The sequence below is a fragment of the Notolabrus celidotus genome, chromosome 8 (genome assembly GCF_009762535.1).
Source record: "Notolabrus celidotus isolate fNotCel1 chromosome 8, fNotCel1.pri, whole genome shotgun sequence".
Taxonomy (NCBI): Eukaryota; Metazoa; Chordata; class Actinopteri; order Labriformes; family Labridae; genus Notolabrus; species Notolabrus celidotus.
Genome location: NC_048279.1, coordinates 9,872,319 through 9,893,566, shown reverse-complemented (window position 1 = coordinate 9,893,566; position 21,248 = coordinate 9,872,319). Strand labels below are relative to the sequence as shown.

Below are 21,248 nucleotides of genomic sequence, written 5' to 3'. Positions count from 1 at the left end.
GGAATAACAATGCAAAGTCTACACAGGAAGCATCTTGATGCGAGGCAAGGAGACAACGCTTACCACACTGTGCCGTCCCTGTGCACATTTATCTGATTTAAACACTAAACATTCAAAATTGTAAATGCCAAGTGGAATCCTGTTTAATTTGACATTTTACGGACAGTGACTTGCTCCTGGTCACAGCATTTCAGGCTATGTCATTTCCCAAAATACAAATCTGACCTTATGGACTAAAGCTGTAAGCAGGAAATACAACAATACCTGACAAGACTCCAAAACAACCGTTCATGTCTCTGTTTACTTGAGGTAGAGTGGCTTGTAACAGACAGACTCAACAAAGTGAAAGTCTCCCGACATCGAGATATGAGCAAGCTAAGAGTGAAGGTGCATTTTTATTTGCATTGGGAGTGGGTGGAGGTAGATAGTGTCCAAGAACTTCAGTTCAGAGGAAACATGTTGTTCCAATCAGAATAGAACCAGTCTAATTATTACGTTTATATAGATCATTGTAGTTTTGTAAAGAGGAGCATTTAAAAAGTCTTACATTTGCCTTTGGTTTGCTTTAAGTAAAAACCAAGGTCAGAGTGTAGCTTTTATGATAATGGAGTTCAACTTTGTCATTAGGCAGAGCATACTTATCACAAAACACAATGCAGGGAGAGCATTTTGTTATTTTTAGCACAGATTCTGATTTACTTTTAGAACTAGGAATAGGACAAGGTAGGTTGAATATATTTTAAGCAAATAAAGCAATACTTAAGGCTAAATGCAGCATTACCCATTAAATAAAGAACATCTTATTAGGCCAGTCTATCAACAAATACATAAAAACATGTACCCTATAGCGATACTCACATCTCTTGTCTGGTAATGTGCAACATGTCGTCTACCCATACTGTCAGCAGTTAATTGCTAACACTGACATTTATGAACCATTGACTTTAGCATCACTCATTTTACAACCTCAAATTTGAATAAATTGCTATTTAGGATTTTTCTCAGTAATAAGCATAAACTCCAGGAACAAAGAGCTGCGTTTTTATTACTAATCATAATTGAGTGATATTAAAATTAAAGAGCTGAAGACATCTGTGGAGTTGTTTTTTGTTGTTAGAAATCTGATCAGATTAATTTTAACATTTGATGATCTGAGATGTCTTTAATGTTAAAGTCATCATATGTTACAAAAATATACATTTTCATACATTCAAGAAAAGATAATTAAAGATTAGATTTGTCCAAACCTTAAACTTCAGTAATTTTTGTTTTCATTATATATACGTGTTCATTTACAAAGATTTTATGTTACTGGTTACATATTTCAGCAGCTTTGAGTCCCTGTACCCCAATATCCTTGCTGTTGAGACTGAAACAGACAAACTGATCTAATCTTATGTGCCTCATTTTTGATGTCTTTATTAACTAAGATATAAGGAAAAATCTTTTGATTTAGAAAAACAATTTAAGCACCTAACTTTTTATGAGCTCTGTTTCGAGAGGGAGGCAAGATGATGATTTTTTTGAAAATCACTACTGATAGGATTTACCAAAATAGAAGTGGTTTACCTCCTAGATGACGAAACTGAAACAAATTTTCTGTTTGTGTGCGAGTGTGTGTGTGTGTGTTTTATTTGTGAATATATCTCAGTACATGGCAGGAGTTCACAGGTGTTTTGAGACAAGTTTGAATATATTTGCATTTTTAAGCAGTTGCTGTTTGCATGAATATATTTGAATTTGGAACCTGCACCACCGCCCTCTCTGTTAAAGCAGTGCAAGCTTAGACAGGTTATGAGTTGTGCGAGTGTTAAATCAGATAGAGATCAAAAGATAAACATAGTAAATGCTTTTAAAGGCCTCATGGTTGATAAGTGGTGCCATAATTGCTGAGAAGGACGGAGACTGCATCGAACTTCTGAGTGATCCATACAGCCACAGACGGGCTGAGCACTCAGCTGGCTGCTTTGATGTTGAGCTGCATTCTTTTGGAAACACTTGATCATAAATTTACCTCATTATGCTTCTTTAGTTGTTTCATCTTTATAGATTTTTTTCTCATGAGTGTCAGTGTATAGGTTACATTTACCGACATCTCATTAAACAGTTCGATCAAAATAATGCAAAGCAGTGTTTGCTTTTTCAGTCGTCTGTTTTAAGGTTGTTGTCTGATCATACCAGAAAGAGAAAAACTGATAAATATGAACAAACTGTATCCACACTGACATCAATCCTCTTAACTTTTTCAACTGTTAATAGTGAGCAGGGTTGGCATTGAGGAAAGGTGAGGAGGAAACTGGGCAGTGTACAGGAGCTTTACTCTAATGAATCCTAGAGACAGCGTATTTCAGGAGGAGCAGACTTCATTATAGAAAGTCTTTCCATCTTGAATAACTTTTAAGTATAAAGAAAGAAACACAGAAGGGAAAAATGCAGGTCTTTGGGCTTTTTCATTTGTCTGATGTTGTTTCTGGAACAAACATGAATTCAGTTAGACCGTTATACAAAAATATTTCACCCCAAAATCTAATTAACATATACTTTTGTTTCAACCACTCAGCAGTTGGAAGCTACCCTACGCTCAAAATGAGAATTCATAAGGTTTGAAAACCTTAATTGCCTCTTTTTTTGGGTGGGGGTTATTGGATAGGGCAGCTGAAGAGAGACAAGGAAATGTAGGAAAAGAGTAGAGGGTGTGGAGAGCCATGCAACAAGGACTACAGCCTTGTACAAAAACTCTCAAAACTCTGAATTGGCTCCCTGTTTCTTTAAGAAGTAATTTTAAATTTCTTTTACTTGTTTTTAAAACTTTACACGGCCTTGCTCCTCCATACATAACAGATCTGTCATTTTATGTTCCAGCTTGATCCCTCAGGTCCTCGAATGCTTCCTTTTTAAATGTTTCTTGGGTGTCCCTCACAAGTGTCGGCCAGAAACTTAAAAGTAAACTTAAAACTCACCTTTTCAATCTGGCTTTTAAGGTGGAGTATTTTTTTTAACCCTATACTTCATTAATATCATTGATACTGTTATCACCATTGTTTTGACATCATTTTGTTTTATATTATTAGATTTTTCAGGTATTTTTCTGATCTTATTTTATTGATTATATCATAATGATTTGATTCAAGTTTTTCATATTGCTATCTTCTATCTTGTTTTAGTCTTGTTTAATTTGACCTATTTCTGTTATTTCCTGTCTCTGTTCTTTTGAGAAGCACTTCGGGCTGCATGCTTGAATGTATGAAAGGTGCTATCTAACTAAAGATGAGCTGATTTGAGTTGTACATGGGGCGTGTGCTTCAACCACTAAGTCAGTGGCTCCTTCCCTTAATTGCCTCAAAGTTTATACCAGCAATGAAGAACAGAACATAAAATTATCTCAAAAATGAGTTTAATCTTTAAGCACAGATACAGTGCATCAAATAACCCCTGAATATGAATACAGTAAAAATGAGATTAAAGCACAACATCATCAAACCTTAAAGGAGACACAGTTGACAGCCAAAGAAGAACACAGTTCTGGTTTGTGGTAGAGTAAACTGAACAATGGAGGGAGCTTAATTCAGGGCAGATTGAGGACATCTGTGTCTAACTGCCTGCAGACAGCAAAGGTGAGCTTGGTGCTCTCCTAGACTTCAAAGTGACCCTCATGTCCACAACACATCTGCATCCTTAAGAGGGCTGGAAAGGGTTTGGTTGTCTACTTCCACTCCCACAATAAATCTGTATCCTCTATCGTGGCTGAGTTAAAGGAGCCACAGGGAAATAGATGCTGCAGCTCAAGTTGTGTTCTGCCTTCTCAGGTGCTAAATCCCCTGGTCTAGCAGGACATCACATCACCTTACCAAAGGACTGTCTAATAGTGTTTGTACTTGAAATGCCAATCTCTATTGCAGACACTGACCCCATTATTCCAAATAGGCTCCTTATGGGTGCTGTGGGATGCTTCAACTTGTAAAGTGGTGTGCCACAATGATAAGCTTATTGAAAAGTGGCACTGGTTCCACTGCCAAACACTTTCCATTTCTAGTGTAGCTTTATCCTTCATCATGCTTTTATTATCCATTGTGAAAATGACCTAACGTATAAAAAACAAGTAACCTTGAGAGTGGTGAAGTCATCTGAAAACACCCTGAACCAGATGGTCGTGTCAAAACCTAAACCTTCCAGTCAAATAGAAGTCACATGACTGGTTGAATCTCCTGAGCTGGAGGATGAAGAGGGTAGTGTAAGGGATATGAGGGTTCAAACTTTCTGATGCATCATTATAGATGAAAAGCTTCCTTGTTGTGGTGGAGGGGTTGAGACATGCTATAAGATATAAAAATAAAATTACATTTTTCACGTTTCCAGGTCTCCTCAGACCGAAGAAGATTGATTCAATAGGCTAAAGGTGCATTTAGTGAAATCTTAATGTCATCAGTCATGGCTGAGGTAGCCAGTAAATTCAGGTTTTGCTTATAATGCTGTAAAGAGCAGCTGAATACCAACCAGCCGGTGCTTCACATTGTGTAGACTGTTAGTGTGTGAAGAATCAGGGCCCTTATGATGATCTCTGCCTAACTTTCCCTATTTCAGACATGACTGACCTGTCCTTGTCTCTCCTCCTTGCCCAGAGATATCTGATGAGTATGATTGCAGAAGCCTGTAAAATTCAGATACATGGGCCTGATGCTCTCAGGGCATAAAAGCTCAACCCCAGCGCTGCTCTCACTCTCTCTCTACCTAGACTCATCCGAACCATCACCCTCAGATCCTACGCTTCATCATTCTTTGTGTCCTTCCTATATTTGCCCTTGAGTCAGGTAATGAGATTCAAGATCAGGATCAACCTTGATGACATAACCAGCACTGAAGAGACCCCCAGCACCACCCCACCTCCTGTTTATACAAGCAGGTCATCGCTTCAGAGCTTCTGCTTGATATTAAAGATTTGGGGCAGTACTTATTAGTTTGCAGCAGCAACATATACTTGAAGTCAGTGTTCTATGAGGGAATCATTACAGCTGGTTTGCTGAAAAGTCTTTCTACATGTGACTGAATCCTCATGATGCACCTATCGCCTCACTCCTCAGTTTATCCTCCTTTGGATCAACTGAGAAGGCTGTTCGCACACGGCCCTACAGGGCCCTGAGGCCGGGGAATATGGCTGGTCATCACAGATGTAAGCTATGGCCAGCTTGGTTAACAAATAGATCATCAAAGGTCAACTTCACCAAAAGAAAGCTGCTTTCCTTTTTACACTTAAAGTAAGGAAAACAAGGTTTGCTTAAGCCTAATGTTGCTGCAACCACAAGCTCTGTGAAGTAAGGATGGATCAGAGGTTGGTATGGTTGTAACAGTCTGTTGCTGGTTTGGTGACTGAGTGGTGCTACAAATGGTTGATATTGAAAAGAGACTGCTTTGGGGTTGGGGGAGGAAGACATCAACCTGCTGCTATCTTTATGTTTTCAAAGCTAGAAACGGAAAGATAGCTGACATCAGCAACCACAGTTACTCCTGGACTACAGCAGGAGATATGGAAATGCATTTGAAACAGCTGAAACCGCTAAGGCTTCATGACAGTGGTAATGACTCCAGATTACGACAATCACTGATAACTAATTAGTGAAGTGTCGGTATGTTTATTTGCTATAACAATGTGGGACTGTAATATGGCATGCATGGCCACACCCCACTAAATCAAGAGCTTCAAAGGTACTTCTCACTACTGCTATGCAGATGACATACAGTTACACATTACCTTTACTCCCAATAACATTTATATTCTGTCAAACCTTGTGAGCTGCCTGAGCACCATCAAAGACTGGATGTCAGACTGTTAACAACTGCACATAGATAAAACAGAACTACTTATATCTGGCCCCGACCACTTTGTGCCCATTGTAAAGCAAAATCTTGTTTTTCCATCTGCTTCTGTCAAACCTGCACCTAGGGGTTTCAATTGCACAGTCTTTTATGCCTTGACCAACATGTCAGCAGTTGAGTTCGCTCTTGTTTTTACCAGCTGAGAAACATTGCTAGGCTTAGACCCATCATATCCACAGCTCAGATGGAAATGATCATGCATGCATGATGCATTTATTTCCTCCCGCTTAGATTATTGCAATTCACTTTCCATTTGTCTCAGTAAAACATCCCTAAATCGATTACAATGAGTTCAAAACGCTGCAGCCAGACTTCTTACCAAACCTTCTAAAAGGTCTCATATAACACCAATTCTGTCATCCTTTCTCTGGCTTCCCATCAACTTCAGAAACCATTTTAAAATTCTTATTTTCACCTTCAAAGCCCTGCATGGACAGTCACCTGTCTATATCAAAGAGTTATTACAGCCTTACACTCCAAGCAGGTCTCTGAGGTCGTCTACTCAGAGAATGTTGGTCTTTCCGAACTCCAGGCTTAAGACGAGAGGAGACTGTGCCTTTACTGTTGTAGCTCCAACTCTTTGGACCTCTCTGCCACTGAGTCTAAGATCAGTGGTCTCAGTTGACACTTTTAAAACAGCTTTAAACCCATTTCTTTAAACTTACATGCTTAACCCATTGTATACTGTTGCTTGTCTTGCCTTTGCCTTTTTTTTTTTGTGTTTTTCTTTATCGTCACCATGTCAGATTTCTGAAGCAGTATTAGTGAATGATCTGACATCAAATTATAATATTAATTTCAACTACAATACATTTACCTTATAATAGTATTTGTTAGTGTAGTGACCTTCTGGGCTGCTCTCTAAACCTCTATCTGAATCTCTACATGTTGTCAAACTTCGACCTCAGCACAGATATATTTATTATTGTGAGTGACTTTAACAGTCATGTGGACATCGATTGAAGCAGCCATTTAGACTCAGTCAGCCTCTCTCAATACTAAATAATTCATGTTTTAACCACACCCCTGACATCATATTGGCTAATGGTCTTGAAATGTAACACTGCAGTTTTAAAAGTCTTTCAACACAGACTATCCAGTGTCCATTTTAAAAGCACAAGAGAATAACACCAAGTGATCCAACCACTCTATAAAGGAGATAAAGAATGAAAGGATAAAAAAGGGTAACTTACTTTGACATAGCTGGACCAGAGTGTTGCCACGGAAACGAGACATTGCCCACAGCCGCACGGTAGCTGTAGACGCCCAAAAGTCCAAGGGCGAGGGCAACCTTAGACACCCAAGAGCAACGTCTCTGAACCAGAAGGTAGATAAGAACGAGGCAGAAGGCCGCCATGAAGGACAGAACAGTCCTGTGTTCAGAGCTGGAGGAGGACAGAAAACAACAAAAGGATGAGTCTGAAAAGAGTGTTTCAAAAGAAGTGAAACGTGAATAAACTTAAGATACATTTACAATCAGGGTTAACACACGCTAAATGTGGATGGATTCAGTAGTGGCGGGTAAAACAATCACTCCCAGTATGACATTAGACATGGCGACGCTCTGGGTTTTTCTTTTTAGTTTGTTAGTTAATAACACAAAGTCTCAGGTGGTTTGAGGTGCATTCAGAGTTATTTGACCATAAACTGTCTAAACTAACAATAAACTAGCCATTGGAAAGAACCTTCCTGGTATGCATGTTGAGCTGATGCTTTGTGCTCAGTTTAACACCAAGAAATGTCACTAGGTGCTGCTACAATACATAAAAACTATCATTAACAACTATCATAAAAGCCAAACCTGTTGAGCCAATGTCCCACATCAGGAAGATGAGCCCACTGCACCCCCGTCTGGTTGAGAGAGCGCAGCAGTCTGCAGCAGACCAGAGTGAAAGGTGGCGTGGCTAACGCTAGCCATTTCTCTGACCACATATCTGTCTTTTGGTGAACAGAGGTATGAACATCTTTAAAAAGGGGGGTATGCTCTTCTTCTTCGAAGGCGTCTCTCTGTTCTCTGAAGTATTTGCGGCAGACGTCCTGGAAGACGGCGAGGCAGAGCGTGTTGAGCAGAAAGTACCAGGTTTGGTGCTCCTCTTCTACGAAGCTGCTGGCAGCCAAACTAAGAGTGTGTCCGATTGTGCCAGCGAGCAGTAAAACATCGAGCTCTGAGAGAGACCACTCACTGCTCCTGAAGGGCATCTATGAAAGAGAGAGGAGGGCAGGGATTAGAAGATATTCTTAAGTAAGGAGCAGGAAAACCCAAATTCAGAATGCAGTGTGCAAACATCTGAGGTTATTTAAGCTGGCAGAGGTCCAGATGTGGGATCTACACATGTTTATGATGTTTAAAGCACGAAGCATGTAATAAACACTGAAAGAAGCGACATCCTTAGGATCACGTTGGATGAGTGAATAAATGTGATGAACCTCAGACTAGTGCAGCTTCACACTGTTCATAAATGACCCTTGAGATGTTACTACCGTAACCACACACTCTTCTTTCACCTCCTCAACCTCTTTACTTCACTGGCAGGTAGAACGGCTTCACTCAGTGAGATATGTGAATATGTACTTAACCCCTGAACTCAAACAATTCAACCAGCCACTTAAAGTACACTTAAAGTACTCAGTTATGTCTGTGAGACACTTTAATCAAAGAAACACCATCCAGACTGCGGTTAGTCACAATAATGTAGAATATGAAGGGTCTACGTTTTGAATGAGAGCAGCAGAGATCAACCTGAAGCTGTCATTTGGTGTTCTTTGTCATCAATAGATGCTTCCTCAACACTTCTTTAAGACCAGGAGGAACAGTTTATGTTCTGAACTGGGTGATGACATCACAGTTTCCCCTACAAAACTACAAGTTATTATGGGGCTCAGGTTTTAGCTGTGACATTATAATGTTACAAAATTCAGTAACAACAAATTCAGTTTTGTAAGAAAAATAAGAACATATTATTTAACAGTGGCAAATTCAGGATCTACGACTTCTTGTTATCATACATGTTCATGCATGGTCAGCATCTATATAGTCACAGTAATACAGCATGATGCTGTACAAACACGTTCTTCACTATTTATGGATCTTTGTATCTTGTTTTTTACTGATGGAACTTTCTAACTTGTTTTTATTTCTCATGTTTTATTGACTAATGGTTAATTGGATTTCTATCTTGTTTTTATTGACTTTGTTTTTGCCGATTGCTCATTTTTTGTTTTATTATTGCTTTTTAGTACTGAGCACTTTGTCTCTTTGTTTGTCGTGTCTTGTCTGACCTACAAAGCTCTTAATGGTCAGGCACTTTCAGGGCTCATAGTGCTCTATTACCCCTCTTGAACGCTACGCTCCCAGCATGCAGGCCTGCTTGTCGTACCTAAAATCTCTAAAAGTAGTATGGGAGGTAGAACCTTCAGTTGTCAGGCCCCTCTCCTTTGGAATCATCTACCAGTCAGGGTCCGGGAGGCAGACACCCTCTCTACTTTTAAGATTAGGCTTAAAACTTCCCTTTTTGATAAAGCTTATAGTTAGAGCTGGATCAGGCTTTGACCAGCTCTTAGTTATGCTGCTATAGTCTCTCTCTCTCTCTCTCTCTCTCTCTCTCTCTCTCTCTCTCTCTCTCTCTCTCTCTCTCTCTCTCTCTCTCTCTCTCTCTCTCTCTCTCTCTCTCTCTCTCTCTCTCTCTCTCTCTCTCTCTCTCTCTCTCTCTCTCTCTCTCTCTCTCCCTCTCTCTCTCTCTCTCTCTCTCTCTCTCTCTCTCTCTCTCTCTCTCTCTCTCTCTCTCTCTCTCTTTCCAACCCCAACTCGGTGAAGGCAGATGTCTGTCTAACATGAGTCTGGTTCTGCTTGAGGTTTCTGCCTGTTAAAGGAAGTTTGTCCTTGCTGCTGTAACTTGCTAAATGCTGCAAAGTGCTCTGCTCATATCCTGTCCTGGTGCTGGGTCTTTGTTAATAATTTAACATAGAGTACAGTCTAGAACTGCTCTATTTGTAAAGCGTCTTGAGATCATTGATTGATTGATTCTGTCCTGTGCTGTCTGTTGGTTGATGTAAAAAGGAGGCTGACTCACTGCAAACAAAATCTACCAACAGGTACACATAAAGTAACCTTGACCTTCAGTGGTAATGTCTGGTAAAGTCTATAAAGAATGTATCCAAGGTAAAACACTCAGCATGTGTATTAAATCCTCTGAACTATATCTGTCTATCACACACATATTTCAGGGTTGAGTCTCGTCTATGGTTTTGCATGATCACCCTATTTTTCTTTTCTGAAATATGAGTTCCTCTGTTTAGTATGGACCTTTTCATGCAGCTGTTTTTAAAGCTTGTAATTGCAGTTGGTTGGTGCCAAAGTAATTTTGTAACACATTGTTTTGAAATTTATGCCACCGACAACAAGCCTCCAAACAAAGTTCACCTTTATCTTGTGAACATGGAATTACAGGAAAAGTATCTAAAAGGAAACTGAGTCTGAGGTGACTTTGTAAAACTTTCAGCTCATAGAGAAAGTCAATTACCCACAACCTCACCTTGCCGGGAATCTTTGCTCCTGGGGTGAGATGCCTTGCCATCATAGAGACCAGAGTGCAAAGCATCGCTGAGAAGAAGGCTACAGCAGCAAACACCAGACCCCAGGAGAGGCTGCAGAAGTAACAGGAGCTCTCAGCAGATGTGCACACCAAGACGTGCACCGAGGAGAACAGCAGGCACAAGAGGTAGAAAGGTAGAGAGAGGAGGGATGAGAGGATTGGGAGGTCAACGACTGCTCCACCACTGAGGGCTTCAGGCATAGCGAGCAGTATCACTAACAGGAGCTTCAGAGCCAGGAGAGGGGGAAGGATTGGAGAAACAGGGAGAAAGATGCAGGATTAAAACATGTTTGTTCATCTTATACGATCACAGAAACCTAATGAGGGTAAAATTTCATTTTCCATTTCATCAAAAAGACCAGACTTCTACTTTAACCTATCAGTCTTAAGACTCCTTAGGATGAACCTGTGCTTACCTGAAACACAAACACCATGCCTGCTATCATGGAGTACATGTCGTACTTGCCCAGCTGTTTGCTGAGGGCTGAGCTCATGGCAGCGAGGGCTTCCAGATACTGCTTCAGGACCTTTTTCCCTACATTTGAAAGTACTTCAGAGGTGTTGCCTTCCAGGTAAAGCTTCATCCAGTTCCCATGAGCCTTTTCTGCAACACGGAACTGCTCAAATCCAGGCTCTGGATCAGAGGGAGAGACAGGAAGGGGCGACACAGTTATTGATCTGTAGCAGCTATTGCAATGGATTTATCAAAATACAAATCCACAAATTTTCTATGGGGTTGAGGTCTGGAGACTGGCTAGGCCACTCCAGGACCTTAAAATGCTTTTTACGGGGCCACTCGAGCGGTGTGTTTGGGATCATTGTCATGCTGGAAGACCCAGCCATGTTCCATCTTCAATGTTTTGGCTTAAAATCTCACGATACATGGCCCCGTTCATTCTTCCCTTAACATGGATCAGTCGTCCTGTCCCCTTTGCAGAAAAACAGCCCCAAAGCATGAGGTTTCCACCCCCATGCTTCACAGTAGGTATGGGGTTCTTGGGATGCAACTCAGCATTCTTCTTCCTCCAAACACGACGAGTTGAGTTTTTACCAAAAAGTTCTATTTTGGTTTCATCTGACCACATGATATTCTCCCAATCCTCTTCTGGATCATCCATATGCTCTCTGGCAAACTTCAGACTGGCCTGGACATGTACTGGTTTAAGCAGGGGGACACGCCTGGCGCTGCAGGATTTGAGTCCCTCTCGGCATAGTGTGTTACTGATGGTAGCCTTTGTTACTTTGGTCCCAGCTCTCTGCAGGTCATTCATCAGGTCCCTCCGTGTAGTTCTGGGATTTTTGCTCACCGTTCTCATGATAGTTTTGACCCCACGGGATGAGATCTTGCGTGAGGCCCCAGATCAAGGGAGATTATCAATGGTCTTGTATGTCTTCCTTTTTCTTACAATTGCTCCCACAGTTGATTTATTCACACCAACATGCTTGCCTATTGTAGATTCACTCTTCCCAGCCTGGTGCAGGTCCACAATTTTCTTCCTGGTGTCCTTCGGCAGCTCTTTGGTCTTGGCCATGGTTGAGTTTGGAGTCTGACTGTTTGAGGCTGTGGACAGGTGTCTTTTATACAGATAACGAGTTCAAACAGTTGCCATTAATACAGGTAACGAGTGGAGGACAGAAGAGCCTCTGAAAGAAGAAGTTACAGGTCTGTGAGAGCCAGAAATCTTGCTTGTTTGTGGGTGACCAAATACTTATTTTCCACCATAATTTACAAATAAATTCTTTAAAAATCCTACAATGTGATTTCCTGGATTTTTTTTCTCATTTTGTCTCTCATAGTTGAAGTGTACCTCTGATGAAAATTACAGACCTCTCTCATCTTTCTAAGTGGGAGAACTTGCAAAATCAGTGGCTGACTAAATACTTTTTTGCCCCACTGTATATATATGTATATTATAGATACATAACAGAAACACCTTGACTCATTAACATGTTTATTATCAGAGGATGTAATAATCCCTGTATTCACTTTAGTGAACTATAACATGGGTTCCCAAACTTTCCAGGCCGTGACCCCAAACATAGGTGCCAAAGACTCACGACCCCCACTGCCCCTGGATGTAATTAAATGTTGCTTCATACTTAATTTAGCTGGTCTGCAGAAAATGAGCCTAGCTACATGGACATGTGGCTGTGTTTCCTGTGCTGTTATGAATTAACCTGCTGCTACTGATGCTTTTGTAGATATATTTACAACAATTGGTAAAATATGCAATTTTAGATTACTTTTTTAATCTGGAAGACTTCTCCCGGCCCCTCTTTTGTGACCCCCCAGCGGGTCTAGACCCTCACTTTGGGAACCCCTGAACTATAGAAGCATTTTCGAGTACAAAGCATGGGGAGTTTGATTTGTTGTATACATCAGTGAAGCAACACACACACAAACACACACAGACATCACACACTTTGCAGTACGGCACCTCTTTCCGAGGCATACGGGTGATAAATAGTGACCGTGGCTGTGCCAGACAGCGGGGTTGCTAGAAATATTAGAACCTTACGCCACAGGCATGAATCACACAATATCAACAGACCAAGACACGTTTCATCCTTCTAAAAGTGTTTGAATCGGTTAATGGCCCTCCAAGGTGGCTGAGGCCGGACGCAAAAGAAAAAATCTAATAAAGAGATTGAAACAGGATGAAATGAGGCAGACAGTGCTGGATTAACAAATGAATGCATGAAATTTAATCTACGTCTCTCTCCTGAGTGCTGACACGAACACAATGTGAGAATCTGACCTCCATGGTCTCTGATATCCCACTGACCTCATGCCTGAGACCTGAGACCTTGGTGGGTACTGATTTGATTTAATGTTGGACATCATTTCAGAATCAGTAATTCGGAGAGTCATTTTATCAGCAAGAAACACCTTTTCTGCTATTCATTCAGCCAGTGTTTCAAATACATGATAACAATATTGTAGAAAATTAAATAATCATTCCACACATACAGAAACGCTTATGAGTAACTTAACAGTAGTCTGTCAATGGTGAGGTTCAACAGGACCCCGTGCAGAATGAAAACACAGAATGATGGCTGCTCATCATGTGACGGTGTTTGTTCCCTTGTCAGGCTTTTCTGTTTCACTCCATGCAGCATTAATATTTTGAAATCACAGGCTGTTTGTGACTCTGCAACGTTTAACTTTTTCTTCATGGACCTGCTCTTGAACTAATTACAAAAACCATCTGTCCTCATTACTGCAGAGCTGCAGGAAGCTGCTGGTTTGTACTGTGAGCAGCCGCACATTCATTTGACCTTTTGTTGATAGAAATGATCGTTGGCAGAGACAGGTTCGATAAAGTATAGGGCATTTTTGTCAAACAACCCTCTTATACCCTTTGCATGCTAGCTTGTTAGTGATAGTTTGACAATCAAGCTGTGTTAAAGAAAAGAAATATGATAATGCTTGTTCTGAACATCTGTGTTATTTTTTAAGATTTATAGGACTGCTAAATTAAAATCAATAGTTTGTGAAAAGGCTGAAATGGAGGTGTGGGGAATGAACTAGTGTGTGATTGGTGGACGTAACATCTTGACAGGTATAGGGTTGATTAAAACGACTGTACCGTCATTAAGAAATGCTTATTATATGAACTGCTCGTTGTCTTACAATCACTGTCACACTCAGAAAACTGTCAGTGATAGCGTTACCAGCTGGCAGCTCTACAGTTTGATGATAACTCTCCCTTTCATACAAGGTCCTGACTTTCTGGGTTTTCATGAGTCCGAGGTTGGACGTAGTTCATTTGTGACTTACCTTTGTCATAGTCTGGTATGCTGTCTTTGAGCAGGCAGCTGAGCTGGTGGCCGTTAAGATGTAGGAAGCGTAGCTGGTCTCGGAGAGTGGTTTCTTCCAATACGGCAGGGATGACACGACCCACGTTGTTTTGAGATATGGGGAGGCCGAGTCCAAGAGCCAGAGTCGGAGTCAGGTCAACTTGTTCAACAACTCCAGGCTTCTCCATGCCGGCTGGAACCACAGGACAGAAACACACGAATGACAGAGCGGCTGGATTACATGGCAGTGACACAATAATGAACTGTGTTGAGTACGTTCACGTCAGTGTGTGGGTTCAGTGCTGTGCGGTCTTCTGTTGATACATTAAAAATCTGTTCAACCGACCTCTTGTTAAATCATGTTCCTCGATCATGTATTCAAAAAACTCCTTACAATGTTTCTAACCAGAGACGAGTTGAACTAATTCATTTTTGTGGTTTTTGTTTACGTCATGTTACGAGGTATGCGTCTTATTTTACCGTTGCATTGTGTTGCATCACATGTAAGCTTATGAGTGATTTGAAGATTGTCTTCACAAGAAATTCATGACAACTTGATGTTTTAGTAATGAGCTGCTAATTTCTGTCATTGTTTCTACAAGGTTTACTTTTCAAGGTTCTATATCAATCTACAGTATCATAGTGAGATGTCATGAATGTTTTTGCACACTTTCTAAATTTTCCCGCTTTGTTAAAATAATCAAAATGATCCAGTTATGAACAAGAGGAGGGAGGGATCTGCTCCAGTCAAGGGTCCACTTTCAAAAGATAAGGTCTCCAAACTATCTGCATACAGCTGGAGACTTCAGTCCTTGTTCAGTCGTCCTTTCTTTGTCTTTGGTCTCGTGTCTGTCCTGTGACTTTATGTTTCAGTATGAAACATTCACCTTTACTCAATCAGTCTATTTCTACACATTTAAAGTAACTTTTTCAATTGACGAAGACACTCATGAAGGTTGAATCTTTAAGTTTTGTTTTTGTGAACGTCCCAAATCCGGCAGTCATCTGAGCCCTTCTCCATCTGACGATGCAGCAAGCCTGACATCCTGGATTTCTACAGTTCAAAATGAATCTCACTCTACATCCCTACTTGGTTTGTTATGGTGGACACCGAGCAAGCAATCATCGCCTATAACTCCAACACAGTGAAGGCTGTTCAAGGCCAGAGGACCCAAGGTACAACAGAAGCTAATTTTTATTTTGTAATTCTCTCTGTTAATGTTATGTCCAATGTATTTACAGTCAGAAAGCTACACATACACGACCACAACATTAAACCTGGATTTAATTAAACCTTTTAATGAACTTCAAGGGCCTGAAAATCGTATTTTTCTCAACCAGTTTTAGTGTTGACATGTTGTAGCTGACAGGTTACCTTTTCTCTTGAAGGCTGGACTTATGAGCACCAGAGGCGTATTGACTTCTGGCTCTGATGAGCCTCCATGGCTGCCGGTCTCAGACATGCCATGGTCTCCACACAGCACAAGCAGGTAGGGCAAGGATCCCTCTGCCTCCTAAGACAGGAAAACATCCAATTAGTTGACTCTCAAAATGTGCTTATTTGAGAGGGTTAATCCCAAAGCTTCCAGACATGAATAATTCAAACTTCACAGCAACAAATAGATAAAACTAATTTTGACAATGAAATAATGACATTTACTTGGCACGGTTTCACTGATCTCCAGACTAGAGCGACAGAGGCCCAAGTCAGCATTACTGTGAGAGAATGACAATGACCTAATACTACACACTGAAGCCTGAACAACACTCTCTCATTAGCCAACAAAGAAGTGGATCCCTTTGACCTGCTCTTTCTGTTTACTTCTTTAATGCTGTGTATGAATGATGATAGAAACACCTTGGACCTGTCCTAAACAACCGTTTCTCCTCTCTGTTTCAGGAAGGTAAGAGTTCGGTCCTGTTCTCCAGGATAAAAGCATCTGGCACGTCTCTTTTGAGAACATTAAACTTTTATCCCCCTCCAAAAGATTTATTTCTACCAACACAAAAGGTATGGTGATGAAACAGAGCCTAACTCCAGTTACTCATGAGCAAGCCTCAAAGAACGAGCTGAGTGGTTTTCAGTTTCATTCCTCTATCATGTAATTAAATCTGTTTATGCAGTGAGTCCTTCCAGAGGTACTTAAAGTCCAGAAGGATCATCTATAGCTGCTTGAGGGTCGATGAAAATCTCAACTAATTAACTAAAAGAAACATGAGTCAGAACATAATTGTGTTAGAAATATACATATTTGTGTTAAGGAGGAACTAAACAAACAGTGTAACAAAGTGTGTGCAGGTTGTCCAGTTAACTTCCCATCATCCTTCTGCAATTAGCATCCTTCTTGTAACACATGCAGTGTAATTAAACTGTGTGAAAGTCATGAAGCATTCAGCAGAGTATTAAATACAGTCTATGAGACTTCTGAGGTTTCTGAAGCTGAAATAATGACTGCTGGAAACAGATGATCAATGAATGTACAACCACAACTCCATAAGAGTTGGGATGCTGTGAAACAGATAAACACAGAATTTGATGGTTTGCAAATAATTTAAAGCCTAGATTTAACTCAGAATAGTGCAAAGACAAGATATTTGTTCTATGAATAGTATGAGCTCATTTTAAATGTGATGCCAGCAATGCATCACAGTTGGGACAGTGGCATGGTTGCCATTGTGTTGCACCATCTCTTCTTTAAACAACACTCTGTTATTGTTTGGGAACCCAGGAGACTAGTTTCTGGAGTTTGGAAAGTTAAATGTTCCATTCTAGCCTCATATAGGATTTCAGCTGCTCAATAGGGTCTTATTTTTCATGCACCAAATGTTTTCAGCAGGTGACAAGCCGGGACTGTAGGCAGGCTGGTTTAGCACCCCGACTCTTCTACGAACCCAGGTCTTCATACTATGTGCAGAAAGTGGTTTGGCATTGTTTTGTTAAAATATGCAATATGCAATATGCCTCTATATACAGTGATCAGCATAAATGAGTACACCCCGACAGATTCATTAGAAATCCTTTAGTTTCCTTTCAAAATCAGTATTTCTATGGGATTCTATACTGTAAATAGTCCCACAAGAAGTCATTCTTTAAGAATGGGAAAAGCTTGATGTAGCAACATGTCGGCAACTTGTCCATTCCATGCATAGAAGACTTGGTGCTGCCCTTAAAATCATGGAAGTCATACAAAATACTCGATATAGTAGTAGAGAGGACAGTTTTCCACTTTGTCTCATTTCGTCTTAAATAGGCTTGGGCCCAGATAAGTCATCAGTGCTTTTGTAGCAAGTTTATTTATGGTTTCCTCTTTGCATGGTACAGTTATAACTTGCATTTGTGGATGCAGTGACAAACTGGGTTCACAGATAATGGTTACTGAGAGATGATTTAGGCCCATGCTGTAATTTCCATCACAAAGCAATGTCTGCCATCCAGTACAACCCAGAGATGCCATAAATACAATGTTGTAAGTTTGTTGTTTCCTGTCTTTGCATAGTTTGACTTAAATTCCATGTGATAATATTAAACCTGAATATATATTTGTTTTGTTCAAAATTAGAGATTGTAGTTTAATGAATTTTAATAGAGATAAAAAGTTGTTGCCAAGTAACAATTAAATTAAGCAGTAGCACTGCAGCACATACAGAAAATAAGTCAAATTAACTTTGACTACTTCATGGTGTAAGCAATAACAGATACGTTAAAGTTGTAATTTATAAAATATGAGTTGAATATTTCCTTAAAACCACCATTCAACTTATTAATCCTAAGGAGATTGACAAGAACTAAAGTGATTTTGATCCTTTCAGCTTTGTTCCCTCTAATGAGAAATCTGGAATTGTTATTTTTGAGGTCTTCATTGTTAAATGATCTGCTGGTTGCATGTTGTACTTAAAATGTATAAAATGTAACAAATGCATATCTTCTAAAGCTGTATTAACCTTCTTTGTAACGTAGGGTAAAACTTTAACACTGTGTTTTTGGAAAGGGTGATTAAAGGTCTAATATCCTCAGAAAAAATGTAAATGACAACAGACAAAGTTACCTTGGAAATCAGGGCACTGTGAATCTTCTTAGGATGTCATCCATCTCCATCAGTTTGGGCTGGATGAGGGAACTGTGGGGTCCACTGATATGACCGATATGGTCAAGGCCGAGATAGTGAAGGATCAAAATGTCCCAGTCATCTCTTTTGAGGGTGCTATCCAGGTGACGGGTCACGTTGTTGTCAACCTACACCGAAGAGTCATGTTTAAAGACAGATTTAAACTGATCAACAGGATTTCAAATTAAAGCTAATTAAGGTTCATATTCTAATTGTGTGCTTCAAGTGCATTTTAAAAAGACATTTGTTGCTGGGCACATAGGCTGGTTGATCACCAGTTTTTTTTGGCCGATATCATCTCTGTGCTTCCCCAATTCATGAACTGCTTTTATGTAATGCAGATCACGAACAGATAATGAAGTGTCTCAATCATTTCCAGACATTATGCAATTCAGACTCACACATACCTCAGTGTAATCAGACACAAGAAGGATGTTGTCCCATCATGCTCCATGAAGTGTTTCGGGAAGAGGCGCACCCAGGTATCATCTCCATAGAAGACCATCCTCTTCCCTGCTGTCTTGGCCTGCCAAATCAGGTTGTCCTCCAGCAGGGCAGGAGAGTTCAGGTTCATCACAACATCGACGAAGCCTGGGATACTGCCAGTGGTTAGAGCCTATGGATGTAATGTATATGATTATAAGACATACAACAAAAGCAGAAACCCATCACATCACATGAGGCAGACACACAAAGATGATTTGACCTCAACCAGGAAGAAACCATCAGATCAGATGTGAACATAAATATGGATCCAAATAACAAATGGCATGAACCACCTGTGTCCATCAGGATCAAATATATTCCTGACCAGGACAAGTCTCTGTACAAATGAGGTGATTCAAGGATTCAAGGTTTTTTATTGTCATACCAACACAAGCTGTCACATAATATGGAACGGAATTTTGATTCTCAGGTCCCGTATGAAGCCACAAAGGACACACAATTAAAAAGAAAGACAACAGTAATAAATATAAAAATATAAATACAAATATAAATGTTGTGCATGGACTGATTGAGTTGTTATGTCATAGTGCAATGAATGTGCAATGTACAATGTACAAATTTGAGGTAGTCTGTTGTATTGTACTGATCTTATCGGAGTTTGAATGGCTGGGAGTGGCTGCTGGGTTGACTCAAACAGTTGTGCAGGGGCACTTAATAGGGCTGGGTTTTTTTTCTCCCAATCCAGCTTTGTCTACAGAGATATACCGTACATTCTTACCAAGCCTGAAAATCAAGTTTTTATGGTGATGCAAGGCTCAGGGAGTAACATTTTTAACTTCCTTCATCCTTCTTGTCCACAAACTGTACAGTAGATGCTTTCTGCAACATGAACTGATACAGATTTTATTTTTACAATTCAAACATTTTAATTTCCTCCGAAATAATCCACCATGAATAAATCTTGTAGGAAGGGAGACATCCAGATCTGATTTGCCTTGAGGCCCATTTTCTTTATCACTCTGCATCATTCTCTTAATCCTTGGATTATTGGTGGAACATCTGTCCCTCTGTGAGTCTACCTCAATCACACTCAGCTTTAGCCCAACACCCCGTCTTCTCATTATCATTGACCTGCTTTATTTTATGATAATAATCTCCATTATAACTCCAAACATGACATAACTTTGAAATATAAAATGTCTTCATGTCTATTCATTTACAGAGTTGTCCCATTTTTCTTTAGTAGTTCAATGTAAACACCCTCTGAGTATTATGAGCCAGTGTTTCTAAACCTATTAAAGTCACGACAGCCCCCAAGAAGATCACAAGAACCTTTGTGATCTTAACCACTGACTCACCACAGCATACTGTTTTTGTTGCATGAGGTAACCTACCAAATCAAGGCTAACAGATTTAAGGATTAAACATGAACATCATGACAGCTGAGGGACCTCTTACCTTGATCCTGGGCATGGTGACTGTAGGAGGTCTTGCCTTGGCCACATAACTGTGACAGGAGCCTCTCTCCACCATGTGTCTGGTGTAGGGCATATACTTTCGACCATCAGGGCCAAACACAAAGTCCTCCCTCAGAGCATCCACTAACATCACAACAACCCTTTTAAAGAGAGGCTGAGGAAGGCGGGACGAGTTAGGAGGGCTTCCTGAAATGACAGAAATACAATAAAGCTTATTTCATCAGGTTGCAGTCGATGAGGCAGTCAGACACTCGTGTAAAGCTGCAGATAAATGAAACCCTGACGATGCTGTGTGTGTACCTGTCAGTGGCTCTGCTGGGAGATCCGACAGCTTGCTCTTGGCTGGGAGAGAAGACTTCACAGGTACAGGAAAAAATCCCCGCAAGAACAGGGCGATTCCAATCCCTTCAAATATCAAAATAAACGAGGCAAAAACAGACGTCCGGACTTTCATTTTGCTAGTTGATGGACACTTTGTAGAAACTTGCTGTTTGACACTTGATCAGACGCTTTCCCCCGGAAAGGTTACAAAAATGAAGACGAGCCGACAAAACGTCCCATTTCAGATGAATGCAGAGTCGGAAAGCATTTCAAAAACTATGCGTTTACGTATTAGTAAACATTATGTATGGAGTGTGTTGCCTTCATTCAGATAATAGTAAAATACCATAACTGATGTTGCCTCTTAAAACGACTTCCGCATTGATAACATGTAACTACGGGTCGGGCGGAGAGTCAAATCAGACCGAAGCGCTTTTCCAAGTTCCAAAGAGGTGTTGACAACTCAGCTGTGGACAGTGTAATCCTCTCTTTAATACACTTTAATGCAATATTTACTGTATGGAAAGAAACACGAAAAATTTAGATTTTCCTAAGCAATGAGTTTATGCAATATTAGGTTCACCACAGTGACTGCATGTCCAAAGAGACTGGTTAGCTGTGTTACATACCTG

The 21,248-nt window shown here is 40.4% G+C and overlaps 1 protein-coding gene across 1 annotated transcript in view; it reads right to left on the bottom strand.

Annotated features, from left to right (window-relative positions):
• Positions 1-21,030, bottom strand: part of pigg (phosphatidylinositol glycan anchor biosynthesis class G) — a 30,204-nt gene extending 9,174 nt beyond the window's left edge. The window contains 12 exon segments of the mRNA XM_034690535.1: positions 7,065-7,256; positions 7,673-8,070; positions 10,404-10,688; positions 10,880-11,097; positions 14,245-14,457; positions 15,640-15,778; positions 18,311-18,342; positions 18,345-18,498; positions 18,778-18,797; positions 18,800-18,986; positions 20,276-20,481; positions 20,596-21,030. Of these exon segments, the coding sequence (XP_034546426.1) occupies positions 7,065-7,256; positions 7,673-8,070; positions 10,404-10,688; positions 10,880-11,097; positions 14,245-14,457; positions 15,640-15,778; positions 18,311-18,342; positions 18,345-18,498; positions 18,778-18,797; positions 18,800-18,986; positions 20,276-20,481; positions 20,596-20,749 (2,198 nt within the window). The 5' untranslated portion in view covers positions 20,750-21,030.
• Between the last annotated feature and the right edge of the window lie 218 nt (positions 21,031-21,248).